Genomic DNA, 13698 nt, shown 5'->3' on the forward strand with positions numbered 1-13698 from the left:
GTGTTAAATCAGGGGCAGGCTGGATTAGGATTGGCACAGTTGTCGTTGCTAGTGGGAGCTGACTGGGCCCAGTGTGTGCTCCACAGAGAAAGCAAGGCGCTCACTTAGGCCTCCTGCTCCACAGTCCCACCATGCCACTGAGATCCTCTCTGCCCAGCCCCGGCCCCCTCCAGAGCCCTCTGCTCAGCCTGGCCTTTGCTGGGGTTGTCTGGGGTGGTGGCTGCTACAGTTAGGATGCGCACCAGCTTCGGGACTCGGGGTGGGCATGGGGTCACTCACCCTGCCAGTGCTTGTGTTCACTTCCAGTGGCCAGGCTCCTCCCCAGGAGCACCAGTGAGTGCGCTTGTGAGATGACTCCAGTCTGCCCTGCTCACCCCGTTCAGCTGACACAACCATGGTTTAACCGTAGTGTAGATTGTAGGATCTTACAGTAAGCTAGTTGGACCCGTGAATCGCCATCCGCATTACTTTTGTGCTGAGGTAAAGCGCCATGACCAGGACGCCATGGAGGAGGAGGGGACTTACAGAAGATGCTGAGAGTATAACTCACAGCCTACCTCCTCGACAGATCTCTCCAACATGGCCATACCTCCCAAACGGCTCCACCAAGGAAGGGCCAAGTGTTAGAAGGTTCAAACCACCACAGGCTATCCCAGCTAAGAGCTGCCTTTCTCAGCTGAGGAAAGGCATATGTATCCTTGTGGGTGTGTGTGAGGGGGAGGCACGGGATGAGTTCCTGGAGCTGACTTCAGTAAAGTGATGCGCTGTGAGAGTCCTTTTCAGAGTTTAAGTCCCTGGAGCAGTTTTTAACTGCATGGGGTGGATGCTGGGAATTGAACTTGGGGCCTCTACTCCAGAAGCATCTCTCTAGCACATTGGATTTGACCGTTTACAAATGTCAGGCACTCCAAAGTGACTTGTAACGGCACCTGTGAGGCAGTGTATTTTGTTTTTAAACACCCTTTCCTTCATTTTAACCACTGTGAGCTAGTTTGGGGGGTGGGTGCGGAGTGGGGACCACAGCACAAGCTGGGGGGGGGGGAGGTCAGAGGAGGACTGGAGCAGCTTCTCCACTTTTCTGTGGATCCTAGGGATCTAATGTAGGTCTCCTTTACCCGGTGAGCATCTCACCACTCTGCTTTATGTAGTCTTAGTAACCAGGGAAGGCCAGTGAATTTACTAAAGCGGCCATTAACTTCCAGTGGCATACCAGGTGACACACTGATGCCAGGGTCCCTGGTCTTGGTGTGTGCAGGCAATGCTGAAGAGAGTTCCGGAGCACTGTTGTCCTTTCTGCCCTGGGATTAATGTTGCCCTTTGAGTGAGAGGGAAAGGTACACCAATTTCAGCAAAATCTCTTCACCCTAGATCTCTGTAACCAGTATGAGCTGCCAGAGCAAACACCGTTTTCACCGTGCCTCAGTAACATTCGCCTGGGGAGGATAAATGGGAGCGTTGTCCAGCCAGAGCCAGAGGGAGGAAGCCAGGCTGCGGCGACAGAGGCTTCTGCTCTGGAAAGACGATCCTAATACAGTGTTGGGGCTAGGGGTGTCTATTCTCCCAGTGTGGAGATCTAGTAAGATGATTCATTATGGGCAGTCATTGTCCAGTAGCACAGGAGACCTGCATGAAAATATTGCATGTTTAGGAGGCTCAGTGTGTCAGTGCTTGCAGTGCAAGCGGGCTGCAGTTCAGGCCTTCAGATCTCTTGGAAAAGTAGAATTGGTGTGGGCAGCTCCTGGGAGGTGGACATGGAGTCCCCGGACACACACGCACGCGCGCACACACACACTGGGGTTGAGATAGCAGTGGGAGACAGTCACACTGGGTCTGGGATGCTCTTTGGAGATGAGTTAAGGCTGAATCCTGAAGGTTGAGTCAACGTGAGACAGAGTGAAGAGATAAGGAAGGCGGTGGAACGTAGGCTGCAGCTAGGAAAATGACATGAGCAAGGCGCATGCGCACACCCAACTCAGCCTGGCAAGCACAGGTTTTGCGGGCTTTAGAACAGCTGGAAATGGGAATTAGGGTTATAATTAGTAAGTAGGCCATCGCTTACCAAGGACTCCAGTGGGAGGCACTAAAGAGTAGACTTTCCTGCAGGCAACTGAGGGATCCAAAGCCAGAAAAAAGTTAGGCTTGAATTTCTACCCTGAGGACTGGCAGGCTGTGTTTCCCGGACTTCCTGTGTTCTGGCTGGAGTGAATCAGACCTGTCAGCGTTGATGCTGAGAAGTCTGTGACAAGAGATGCAGGAAATGAGCCTGGGATGCTCCATCCGAAGCAAGCTCAGCAGCCCCTCTACGCCCCCCTCCCGCCCCCAGTAGAGGTAGGGGCCAGCTTAGGCTAAATAATGAACTCTTTATCAAAGACAAGTGGACTCCAAGGCAAACCTAGGGAAATGAGGCTCGCACAACATGCAACAATTTAAAGATCAGTAAGAATTATAATGGAAAAAAAAAACAACTAAAAAGAAAAGTATTTTTTGTTTTTATTCATTCGTTTTGGGTTTTTGAGACAGGACGACCTTATTCTCGCTCTATCCTCACAACGGGATGATGACATTCTGCCTGTTTTATTTTACTTCATTTTACATTTAGTTTATGTATAGGAATATTTTGCCTGCGTGTATGTGTATGTGTGCACCATATACATATCCGGTGTCAATGGATGTCACTGGAAAAACTGGAACTGGATGTACTTGCTCTAACTTGCTCAATAGCCTAGGGTGGCCTTGATCTTCTGACCCTCCTGCCCGCACCTCCCAAGCATTTGCCACCCTCTCATCCCGTTTTATTGGTGCTGCAGTTTGAACCTGGCGAGCTCTCTACCAACAGAACTATGTCCTCGGCCACAGCATGGTGCGCATGGATCATTTTTATTTGTTATTGTGTGTGTGTGTGTGTGTGTGCCCACATGTTTGGTATGTCTGTCAATTTAAACATGACAGTAGGTTTGGAGTAGCTCAGATGATATTCCCACTGAGGGATGAAGGAATTATTGTATTAATGTATCCTTAATTTGAGAACCTGTTTGAAGACAGGTGATGGTAGCAGGCACTAGTATCATCTTAATAGAAACAATGTAACATTATGCATCTCCAGACAGAAGCAGTTAACGCTGTGGATAAGTTTGTTGTTGGAGTTTTCTGAGGAGTCACCATGAGCAAAGCCCACCCTCCTGAAAGTAGAAGTTTATGGACCAGAAGTTATCATCGAAGGTGGCAGACATGTACAGGGTACGTTAAGGAGCTTTGCTTTCCTTATGATTCCTGTGACTGCTGAGTGGGTGGTAACTCGTGGGCAACAAAATAGCATTGGAACGGTGGTCACACAGGAAACAGCATCACCACCTTAGAAGCCTTGGAAAGAGTCTAAACAGTGGCTGCTCAGCAGAGGTGCCCACCTCCCTTCCTCCCCAAAGGGCCTGTCTGATTGTGAATTGAGTCATGGACATTTTCATATGAAACCTTCTGCTAAATAAACTTTTGTGATACTCAGAAGAAAAAAAGTTTGTCGTTTTGTTTTGTGAATAAGAAGAAATTTTAATCACTGGGGCATTCTAAAGTTTAAGTACCATTTACAGGAACATTCAGTACCTCTTAATGTTCTGCTTCATCCAGAGGATGTAACAAGTTAAAAGCAGGAATGGGTGTGCTGTGGAGAGACGCTCAGCAGTCAACAGCATTTCCTTCTGCTCCAGAAGTCCCAGGCTCCTTTCTGACACCACCATCCTCTCCCTCTCCNCTCTCTCTCTCTCTCTCTCTCTCTCTCTCTCTCTCTCTCTCTCTCTCTCTCCCTCTCTCATGTATATTAGTGCTCTATCTGCACTTCAGAAGAGAGCATCAGATCCCATCACAGATGGTTGCGAGTCACCATGTGATTGCTGGGAATTGAACTCAGGACCTCTGGAAGAGCAGTCAGTGCTCTTAACCACAGAGCCATCTTTCCAGCCACTCCAGCTCCTTATTTTCATTTTTATACAAAGTCTCATATAGACCAGGCTAGCCTCAAACTCACTATGTAGCTAAGGATGACTTTGAACTTCTGATCTTCCTTCCCCCTTCTGGCCAGTTCTGGAATTACAGGCACTTACCACCTCATCTCGTTTTATGCAGGGTTGGAACCTGAGCCCAGGTCAGGCTTTGTGCATTTGGGGCAGGAGTTCTGCCTAGTGAACACAGCTCCAGTTTTAGTTCTAATTAGCCCCAAACTGGGAACAATTCAGTTACTCTTCCATTGTTGACAGAATAAACAAGCTGCACAACGTCAGTGTGGAAATTAACCATGTCATACGCAATAACTCTGATGTATCTGAAGGCATTTCTGTCTTATGGTTTCCAGAAATTGAAGGCACTTAGTAGGGGAAAGCAGAGGGACAGAATCTCACCACTCTGAGCCTCTTGCCCCCCACATGCTGGTCCACAACGCCATTCACATTCAGTGTCCACCTACAGGCTGCCCGGTGCTTCCCACCTACGGGGTGCCCTGTGAATGTTTGTTGTAGACTCAACAGGGATGACGGACAGATATGGGCAGGTCATCCGCAGATGTCCTGACTTCACAAGAATTTGCTCAGAGTAGTTCAGCTGCCTTGACAGCCCGTCTACGTTGAGACTGGCGGTAGGAAATGTGTCTCCCGGGATGCAAGGCTGATGGGGAGAACTGGCAAGGATGGATATTCACATTCTCTGGCTTCACCCAAAGCTTACTGAAGCTGTCAGAGGTGGAGGACTCCCTGTATTTCTTATAGCCACACGGGGGCAGTGCAGCCCCGCAAACCGTGAAGCTGCCTCCCATGCACCATCTACTGACAACATTTCTCAAGTGGAGCGAAAGGAGTTTTTTTATTTTGCTTAAAGAATGGAAGGCTTGATATGGGGACCCAACACTTTCAGGCATGAAGAGGCCACAGTAGGGACAGGAAGATTGTCATGAACTCAAAGTTATCCTGGCTACGTAGTGAGACGCCGTATCAAAACAAAACAAAACAAAACAAAACAAACAAAAGATAAATTTAATTTCTTGATGGCTCTTCCACCCTAAGACCCTGGCTGCCTTCCCTCAATCCACACAGTTGCTCCTCCTCCACACATCACTTTGAGACCCTCCCCCGTCCCCCCGCCCCCCTCCCCCCGCTTCTTTTGACAGCTCTTACCTCTGCCTCATTTCATTGGCATGAGATGGGCAAAACTCCACCGCAAACAACACACCTCATCCTTCTGGCTCACCACCCAGTCTCTCCTCACCCGCACTTTGTTTGCTGGGGTGATAGGTGGGGGTGGGGTGGATAGGGTGGGAGCCCGGCCTAAGCTTTCTTTTCTTCCTTCCTCTCCTTCTTCATTTTTCAAATTCAGGGCTTTGTTGCTAAACAAATGTCCTACCACTGAGTGACTACCCCAATGAGAGAGAGAGAGAGAGAGAGAGAGAGAGAGAGAGAGAGAGAGTAGGGGGTGCTGCTCGTGAGTATAGGTGCTTAGAGAGTCTAGAGGTGTCAGATTCCTCCAGAGCTGGAGTCATCCAGCATGTGTACCAGACTTGAGTCTCCTGGAAGAGCCTCTTCAGTCTACACTACTGACCCATCTCTCAGGCCCTGGTGGTGGGTGGGGCAGGGCGGGGCGGGGTGGGGCGAGGCGGGGCCTTGCTCTGGCTTTCTAGTCCTCCCTGGCTTGGAACTCTCAGTCCCCCAAGTGTTATCTGGTGTCTTCTTTGAGTGTGCTCTGGAGCCAACGTGTCTGGGCTTGAATCACGGCTGTTCTGTACACAGGCTTTAACCTTTAACTGTTCCGGCTCTCCCTACCCTATCAAACCTGGGTAACAGGATCCCACATGAAGAGGTTGTATAGAGGATTAGCTGAGTATACACACACACACATACACACACACACACACGCACGCACACATACACACACATACACACACGCATACACACACACGCACACACACATACACACACTCGCACGCACACACGCACACACACGCACACACACATACACACACGCACACATACACACACTCACACGCACACACACACACACATACACACATGCATACACACACATACGCACACGCACACACACACACACACATATGGCTGAGGTAGTCCTGGTGCACTGTCAAGGGTGAGTGCTCTTGTGTATTATCTCTGAAGCCAGAGATTACCGCCACTGGCCCTCCACTCGCCACCCCAGTTCCTTCATCAGCAAGGCTTCCCTTGGATTAAGCCCACACCCTTCCTTTTCTAGACCTGAAACCAGTGTGTGCCCCTGCCATACTCTCTCACAAAAACCCATTTTCCCTGAAACCAGGTGTCAGGGACGCCCATCCTCTGTCCTCCACTGGCTCCAGCTCCGGGAAGATGGGATGGAAGTATCCCCAAAACTCCATCTCTGGTGACCCCTCCACACCCTCTACCCTTGAGGGATGAAATCAAAGACTTAAAGTGTCCCCTGGGCAAACTGTAAACGTGGCTGCTCCTGAGGTGGCAGAGTGACAAGATGGTACCACACTGGAAACATTCATACAAACCATCGCTTCAGAAACACAACTTAGTGATACACACCTGTGAGCCTCACACTGGTGAAGCAGAGGCAGGGGGATGGCAAGTCTGAGTCAGGCCTGAGCTACATAGCAGGACTGTGTCTCAAAAAACGAATTAGCATCCAAACTAAAGTCTTAAAAATACTGGGGCTAGTGAGATGGCTCAGTGGGTAAGAGCACCCGACTACTCTTCCAAAGGTGCAGAGTTCAAATCCCAGCAACCACATGGTGGCTCACAACCATCCGTAATGAGATCTGATTCCCTCTTCTGGAGTGTCTGAAGACAGCTACAGTGTACTTACATAAAATAAATAAATCTTTAAAAAAAATACTAAGACCACATTGCTTTCTTTTCTCTTTTGAGAAAACACACACACACATATGTGTTTTTTTGGAGACAGGGTTTCTCTGTGTAGCCCTGGCTGTCCTGGAACTCACTCTGTAGACCAGGCTGGCCTCCAACTCAGAAATCCACCTGCCTCTGCCTCCCAAGTGCTGGGATTAAAGGTGTGCGCCACCACTGCCTGGCTTATATATTTCTTATAAATATATTATATATTTTTTATTTAGATACGTATTTATTTTATGTGAGTACATTGTCACTGTCTTCACATACTAGAAGAGGGCATCAGATCCCATTACAGATGGTTGTGAGCCACTGTGTGGTTGCTGAGAATTGAACTCAGGACCTCTGGAAGAGCATCTCTGAGCCATCTCTCCAGCCCCATATATTTTTATAATATATATATATACTGATATATTTTATTTTAATTAAATATACTTATGTGTGAGCAAGTACGCAGCACACAGAAGCCAGAGAACAACCGACCGGAGTCTGTTCTCTCCTAGCATGTGGGTCTGCGGAAGTGAATTCAGGTGGTCAGGCTTGGTGGCCTGAGTCGGTACAGGAGTCTGACTGTCTTTGAGACAGTCTTCTGTCCTGAGGCCACATTCTGCAGCTCAGGAAGGCCTGACCTCTTGCCTCCCAGGTGCTGAGGTCACAAGTGTCAACACTCAGACCTGGCTTCCAAAAGATGAGATTTTTTTTTTCTTTCTTTTTTGGTTTTTTTGAAACAGGGTTTCTTTGTGTAGGCCTGGATGTCCTAGTACTCAACCTGAAGACCAAGCTGGCCTCAAACTCATAGATCTACCTGTCTCTGCCTCCCAAGCAACAGTGGGAGCCACCACACTGGGCCTTGCTTTCTTATTAAGACAATCTATGATTGAACCTACGATTTACCATTTCACCCAACTGGCTGCTTATCAAGCCCTGGCACCCCCAGGTACTGAGGTTACAGATACACACCTTCAGCCTGGCTTTTATGTAGGTGCTAGCTATTTGAAACTAGGGTTCATGTTCCCACAGCAAGAACCATCTGAAACTGGACAGATGGCTGTGAACCAGCCCAGATTTGTAGGTCTTTAATAATTAAAACTTTTTTTTAAAAGCTGGTCCCCGGGGAGACTGGCTCAGTGGTTAAGAACACTGACTGCTCTTCCGAACCGAAGGTCCTGAGTTCAAACCCCAGCAACTACATGGTGGCTTACAACCATCCTAATGAGATCTAACACCCTCTTCTGGAGTGTCTGAAGACAGCTACAGTGTACTTAGCTATAATAATAAATCTTTTTTTTTTTTTTTTTAAAAAAAAAGCTGGTCCCCTACCCTAAAATCACAGACGACCTCACAAGTACCTACCGTGAACTTTTGGCTTTAAGAGATTTATTTATACACTTGAATGACCCCAGAGAATAAGGGCGGGAATCTAGGGTTTGCCTCAGAGCATGTTTTTTTTTTAAACGTTTTTTTAAAAAAAGAAACAAAACATACTATTTGTAGGAAAAAAGGGGGGGGGGAGTAGAAAAAAGGAAAGAAAAGAAAACCCTGGCAGCCTTAGAGAGGCTATTTTTTTTTCTTTCTTCGTGTGTGTGTGTGTGTGTGTGTGTGTGTGTGTGTGTGTGTGTTTGCGCGCATGGGGGCGGGAGGGGGGCTTCTTGCAAAAGGAGAGGTGCCAGTGCGGAGCCCGCCTCTTTCCGCCTTTTGGCTTTGGCCTTTTGGGGGGAGGGCAGCTGTCTGGCAGTCTGAACTTCCTGTGTTTGGGAAACCCAGCTGAGGTCTTACATGAACATTCGCCCATTGTTCTTGAGGAGAGTGAGGTCACAGTAACTTTACAAGCAGCTGTTGCAAACGGAGACACCAAGTGTTCTGCCCCAGCCAGGATCAAGGAAGCTTTCCTTGACTGCCAAGAAACTGGGCTCCCTGGAGTATCAATAAACTCACCCACATGCTCCCGCCCTCAAATTCTTTCAGTTGGAACGGAGTCCTGGGTCCGGGAAGGGGGGCCATTGTCATGTGGGCTATGGCTGACTCGGATCAGGCAGGAGTTGGGGGCGGGGGAGATTGTCATGTGGGCTATGGCTGACCATCGTGGGCAGGGCTGCCTCCAGGGACCATTATGGTCCCTGCAGCCTCTCCTGCCCTGGGACATTTCTCCAGTCAACTCATTCTGACCCAGGGACCGAGGTGGCTGCTGGTATTTTCAAATTCCTAGCATACTGAGCAGACCCTGTCGAGAACATGGATTTTGGTCTTAGCTTTGAAGTGAAGGAGATGAAAGTCAAGCCCACCATGCCAAACTCCTTTCCAGGAAGGACTGGGATGTAGAAGGCCTAAGCAGTTCTAACAGGAAATGATATAATGCATCAGGCTTAGGCCAATAACAGGTCAAGAAACCAGTCAGGAGGATGTAGACTTCCTTTAGCACACCTAGGAAGGGGCAGAGACAAAACTGCATCGTCAGACCCTGTTCTGGTCTTGTTAATTTCTTCAGTGATGACGTCAGCTAAGGGACGATGGCGGATGTGGGCGGGGCGCAGAGCGTGAAGAAGAATGCTGCTGCTGGGGCGGGGCCACCTGGCCTCACAGTCTAATATACAGTGGAAAACCAAGGCTTGTAGTGATGGGTTGTTTTGGAACGCCAGCTCTGGTGATAAATATCCTTGGCTTCTAGTGCTCCTGTACTGGATAGCTTTGTGTCAACTTGACACAGCTGGAGTTATCACAGAGAAAGGAGTTTCAGTTGGGGAAATGCCTCCATGAGATCCAGCTATAAGGCATTTTCTCAATTAGTGATCAAGGGGGGAGGTTCCCTTGTGGGTGGTGCCATCTCTGGGCTGGTAGTCTTGGGTTCTATAAGAGAGTGGACTGAGCAAGCCAGGGGAAGCAAGCCAGTAAAGAACATCCCTCCATGGCTTCTGCATCAGCTCCTGCTCCCTGACCCGCTTGAGTTCCAGTCCTGCATCCTTTGGTGACCAACAGCAGTATGGAAATGTAAGCCAAATAAACCCTTTCCTCCCCAACTTGCTTCTTGGTCATGATGTTTGTGCAGGAATAGAAACCCTGACTAAGACAAATTGGTACCAGGAGTGGGGTATTCCTGTAACAACCTGACCATGTTTTGGGGAGCACTGTGGAAGGACTTTGGAACTTTGGGCCAGAAGATCCATTTGGTGTTAAGAGCTCTTTGGAATGTTGTGTAGGAGCTTCGAAGATAATGTTCAGAACAGTGCAGAAGATGGAGGCCTGACTTGTGTAATTTCAGAGGGAAAATTAAAGACTCTTTTCAGGGCCATTGCTGTTTTGAATTGTGAAGATTCTGTGGTTCTGGTTAGCTGGGGCTGAAGAATCAGCTGTGATTAAAAAGATACCAGAACCACTAAAATGAAATGTTTTCCTTACTGGGTCTATTGATGCTGGTTAGCTGGAGCTAAGAAATTAGCGGTGATTAAGAAGAAACCAGCATCATTGAGGTGACATCTTCTGGGAAGTATTTTCTGAGAGCACAAAGAGGCTGTGGTCCAGAGATAGCCAAAGTTGTACTTTGTGCTGCAGTAGGACTTGGTAATGTGTAAGAGTTACCCATGTGATACTGGTTTTGAAGGTATGAAGGGGTCATGCAGAGCAGCTGAGGCCATGGAAGCACTGTGAGAGGCCATGGAAGGCCATTGGTGAAGGTGCAGTCTCAGTTGCAATTGATGGCCCAGGACTGAAGGGGTCACAGCAGCGTTTTGGAGATGCCAGTACCATGAGATNACCACCAAGAACAGCAGCAGCAGTGAAGTACAGGCAGCTGGAGCTGGAGCCAAGAAGACAAGGTGTGTGCTACGAAGGGCATGGCTGGAGAAGTGACCCAAGCCCTTGGAGGAGCCCAGAAGATTGTGAGTTGGATCCCAGACATTGGACGGTTGGAGTTTAATTTTTGCTTTTGATTGTGACTGTGCCCTGATGTTTTTCCCTCTTGAAGGAAGTATTTGAGTGGAGCCCACAGTTAAGAGACTTTGAATTGTAAAAAGACTTTGGATTTTAAAAGGTATTGGATATTTTAAAAGGATTGAACTTTTAATATGTAAAAACCGTGGGACTTTTAAAGTTATTTAAGATCTTGGGGATGAATAAGAACTAAGGGTTGAGGCTTACTAGTGATGTGTTTGTGTGTCAAGTTGACAAGGGGTCAATTGTACTGGATAGCTTTGTGTCAACTTGACACAGCTGGAGTTATCACAGAGAAAGGAGTTTCAGTTGGGGAAATGCCCTGCTTGTGGACGTTGTACATCGTGGTGCGGAGCCTAGTGCGCACCACGATGTACAACGTCCACCAAGCAGTGATGTTTGTGCAGGAATAGAAACCCTGACTAAGACAGCTCCCAAGTCATATAGAGATGGTTTATAAGGCACGAGGAAGTGGGAAGAGAGACGGCATGGCGCGCCCGTGTGAGGTTATTCCTATCAGGCTCCACCAGTCTCGGCCTGGGTAGTCACTGACTGTTCCGTGTCTACACGCAAAGGCAGTGGGACTGCTCTGAACTGGCCTGTCCCCAACCTGGAGCATGGAGAGGCTTGAGTGCATGATCACAGGCCTCTTCTCCATCTTTCTCACCAAGGCTGCCTGGCCTTGTGCACCCCCTGGTCAATGACATCCTCCCAGCCTCAGATCTAAGCAGGTCCCTGTAAGCCACCTTCTTGCCAGCTCCTCCAGGGGAAGGGCACACAGCCTCATAAGAGCGCCTGAGGGTCTCTGGACCTACCTGCCTGTCCACCTGAAGGATTTCAGAGAAGCCAGCACAAAGGGGGGGGGGTGCTGCCACACAGCAGTCACGGTGGGGAGAGGCCTCCACATTTTATTACGGATGCCGTAGAAGCAGAGCTGCTTTTCAACAACAGATAAATTAACCGCAGTGCGGGTGGGGGTGGGGACTGGGCCAGGTGCTTTTACATATATATATATAAACAAAGATGAAGACAGACAGACAGACCCCACGATGTGGGGAAGGGAGGCAGCACCATTCAGACAGCAGGGAGGACCAGGGCAGAGAGAAGGCGACTTGTCTCCCTCACCCCCAAACTCCGTAAGCCTGGGGCTTCCAAAATCAGCCCCATGGGGGCTTTGGGGCAGGGTTGCAGCCAGGTTGGGCAAAGGTGGCACAGCTGGCGGGCAGGAAGCCTAGCACCGCAAGATGGCTCGGCCTGAAGTGGGAGCTGGGACAAAGCAGCCTGGAGCCCCTGGTCCCGTAGAGCAGAGCCTTACTCTGGGGGAGTCGAGGGACTAGGGGTGAGGTCTCTTCCTGAGCTGAGCATGGTTGTCGCATCCACAGCAGTGGTGGCATATGCCAGGGACCCCTGTCGCCTTATCCTCCTTCTCCTTGGTCCCTTCAGATCAAGCTTCACCGGCCCCAAGGCGTGGGGCGTGGAGCACGGAAGCAGGTCGTCTGGGGTCCCTAGCTCCAGAGGAACTGTAGTGGGTGCGGTACCTCAACCCTGACTCCCACAGGAGGACAGCGAGTCATAGAGGGAGTCACTTAGGGATTCTGAGGTCTCCAGCCCGGGGGCACCCCCGCTGGCTACTCGGCCTTCCTCGCCCATGTCTGACGTGCTGGGGGTTCGACTGCCTCCAAATGCTGGGCCCTGAGGCGTAGATGTGCGGCTGGGATCCAGGCTCTGTTTTCGGTCCACAGGCAGGGCCTAGAGGAGATACGGTACTGCTCAGAGAGGAATCATACCCACCTGGACTGCTGCGGGGGTCCACAGAGGCAGCTTATCCTCATCCCCGGAGGAGGAGGTGCTGGCTGGCTGTACACAGCTCACAGAGACATCCATCTCCCAGTCTCTCCCTCCAGGCACCCAGGCCTCTCTCTCCTCCCTTCTGTAGCCTTACCATGGGGGCTCTAGGCAGTCCCTCCAGTTGTCGGGGTGGGCACAGGAAGGGGTCGCTGGAGCTGCCAGCTGTTCTGGTGTTGGGGAAGGTCCAGTTCTTGGCCAGCTGGACAGGTGGGGGAGGGCCTGGGTCTTCGCAGGGATCTGTCCAGGAAGAAGGGGGACGTGGAAGCGTCGGTCCGGCTCCAAGGAGCCTCTTAGGGATGCCCTACCACTTGCGGGGACACTCACCATCAGGACAGGTCTGATGGCTTCGGTGGCCCGGGGGAGCCGTGAGCAGTCCAGGGAAGGCTGGCATGCTGGGGTGTCGCCCACTCACCAGCAGCTCTTCTATGCCCGGCACCTCCCGCTCTAGCGTGTGGGCGCGGCGGGGGACTTTGGTGAGGCCTGGAGGCCGAGCTGGGGGTGCCCCTGGCGGGGGATCCAGACGCAGTGACTTGGTCTTGGGGAGATTCTTGCTGGGGGTTCCGCTGCTGCTGTGATCTGGGGGTGGGAAGGTCCCAATGCCACTGTCCAAGGTTCGAGTCAAGGAGCCGCAGGCTGTGGAGGAGAGGGCACACAGAAGAATGGGGCTCAAGCTCAGGCTCAGACCAGCCCACTCAGGGTTTTCCTGGCCCAAAAGGCTCCTCCTGCAGAACTCACCCCACCCCTGCAACTCACCCTCAGCTTTGCACAGGTGCCCCTCAGGGCGGGGAGAATCATTCCTCCGCCGATACCGAGATCTACACCCCCAACATTCATGGCGGAGCTCTAAGATGCTACCCAGGACCTGGCACTGCTGCGGGGACAGGGAGTGAGGGGAGAAGGGAACCCTACTGACCTGTGAAGTGCGCGGTGGAAACTGGCTCCCCCAGGCTGACTTCAGAGGGCATCTCTTCCTGCCTACCTGGCTCACTGCTGGGCTGTGTGGATACAGGAGACCTGAGTGTCCATCCCAGTGCCTCCCAAG

General features: G+C 50.5%; 1 protein-coding gene and 1 pseudogene across 3 annotated transcripts in view; one reads left to right on the forward strand and one right to left on the reverse strand.

Annotated features, from left to right (window-relative positions):
* The first annotated feature begins 3160 nt into the window (after window positions 1–3160).
* On the forward strand, window positions 3161–3376 carry LOC110334454 (annotated as a pseudogene).
* An 8314-nt stretch (window positions 3377–11690) lies between these two features.
* The window catches only part of Nckap5l (NCK associated protein 5 like), a 38461-nt gene continuing 36453 nt past the window's right edge, over window positions 11691–13698 (reverse strand). For all 3 annotated transcript variants that reach the window (XM_029548252.1, XM_021217069.1, XM_029548253.1), the window contains exons 10-13: window positions 13570–13651; window positions 12981–13289; window positions 12751–12893; window positions 11691–12557 (exon numbers count right to left, since the gene is read on the reverse strand). In XM_029548252.1, the coding sequence (XP_029404112.1) occupies window positions 12348–12557; window positions 12751–12893; window positions 12981–13289; window positions 13570–13651 (744 nt within the window). In that variant the 3' untranslated portion in view covers window positions 11691–12347. The remainder of the gene's footprint in view (window positions 12558–12750; window positions 12894–12980; window positions 13290–13569; window positions 13652–13698) is intronic.

Source organism: Mus pahari, chromosome 17, assembly GCF_900095145.1.
Source record: "Mus pahari chromosome 17, PAHARI_EIJ_v1.1, whole genome shotgun sequence".
NCBI lineage: Eukaryota > Metazoa > Chordata > Mammalia > Rodentia > Muridae > Mus > Mus pahari.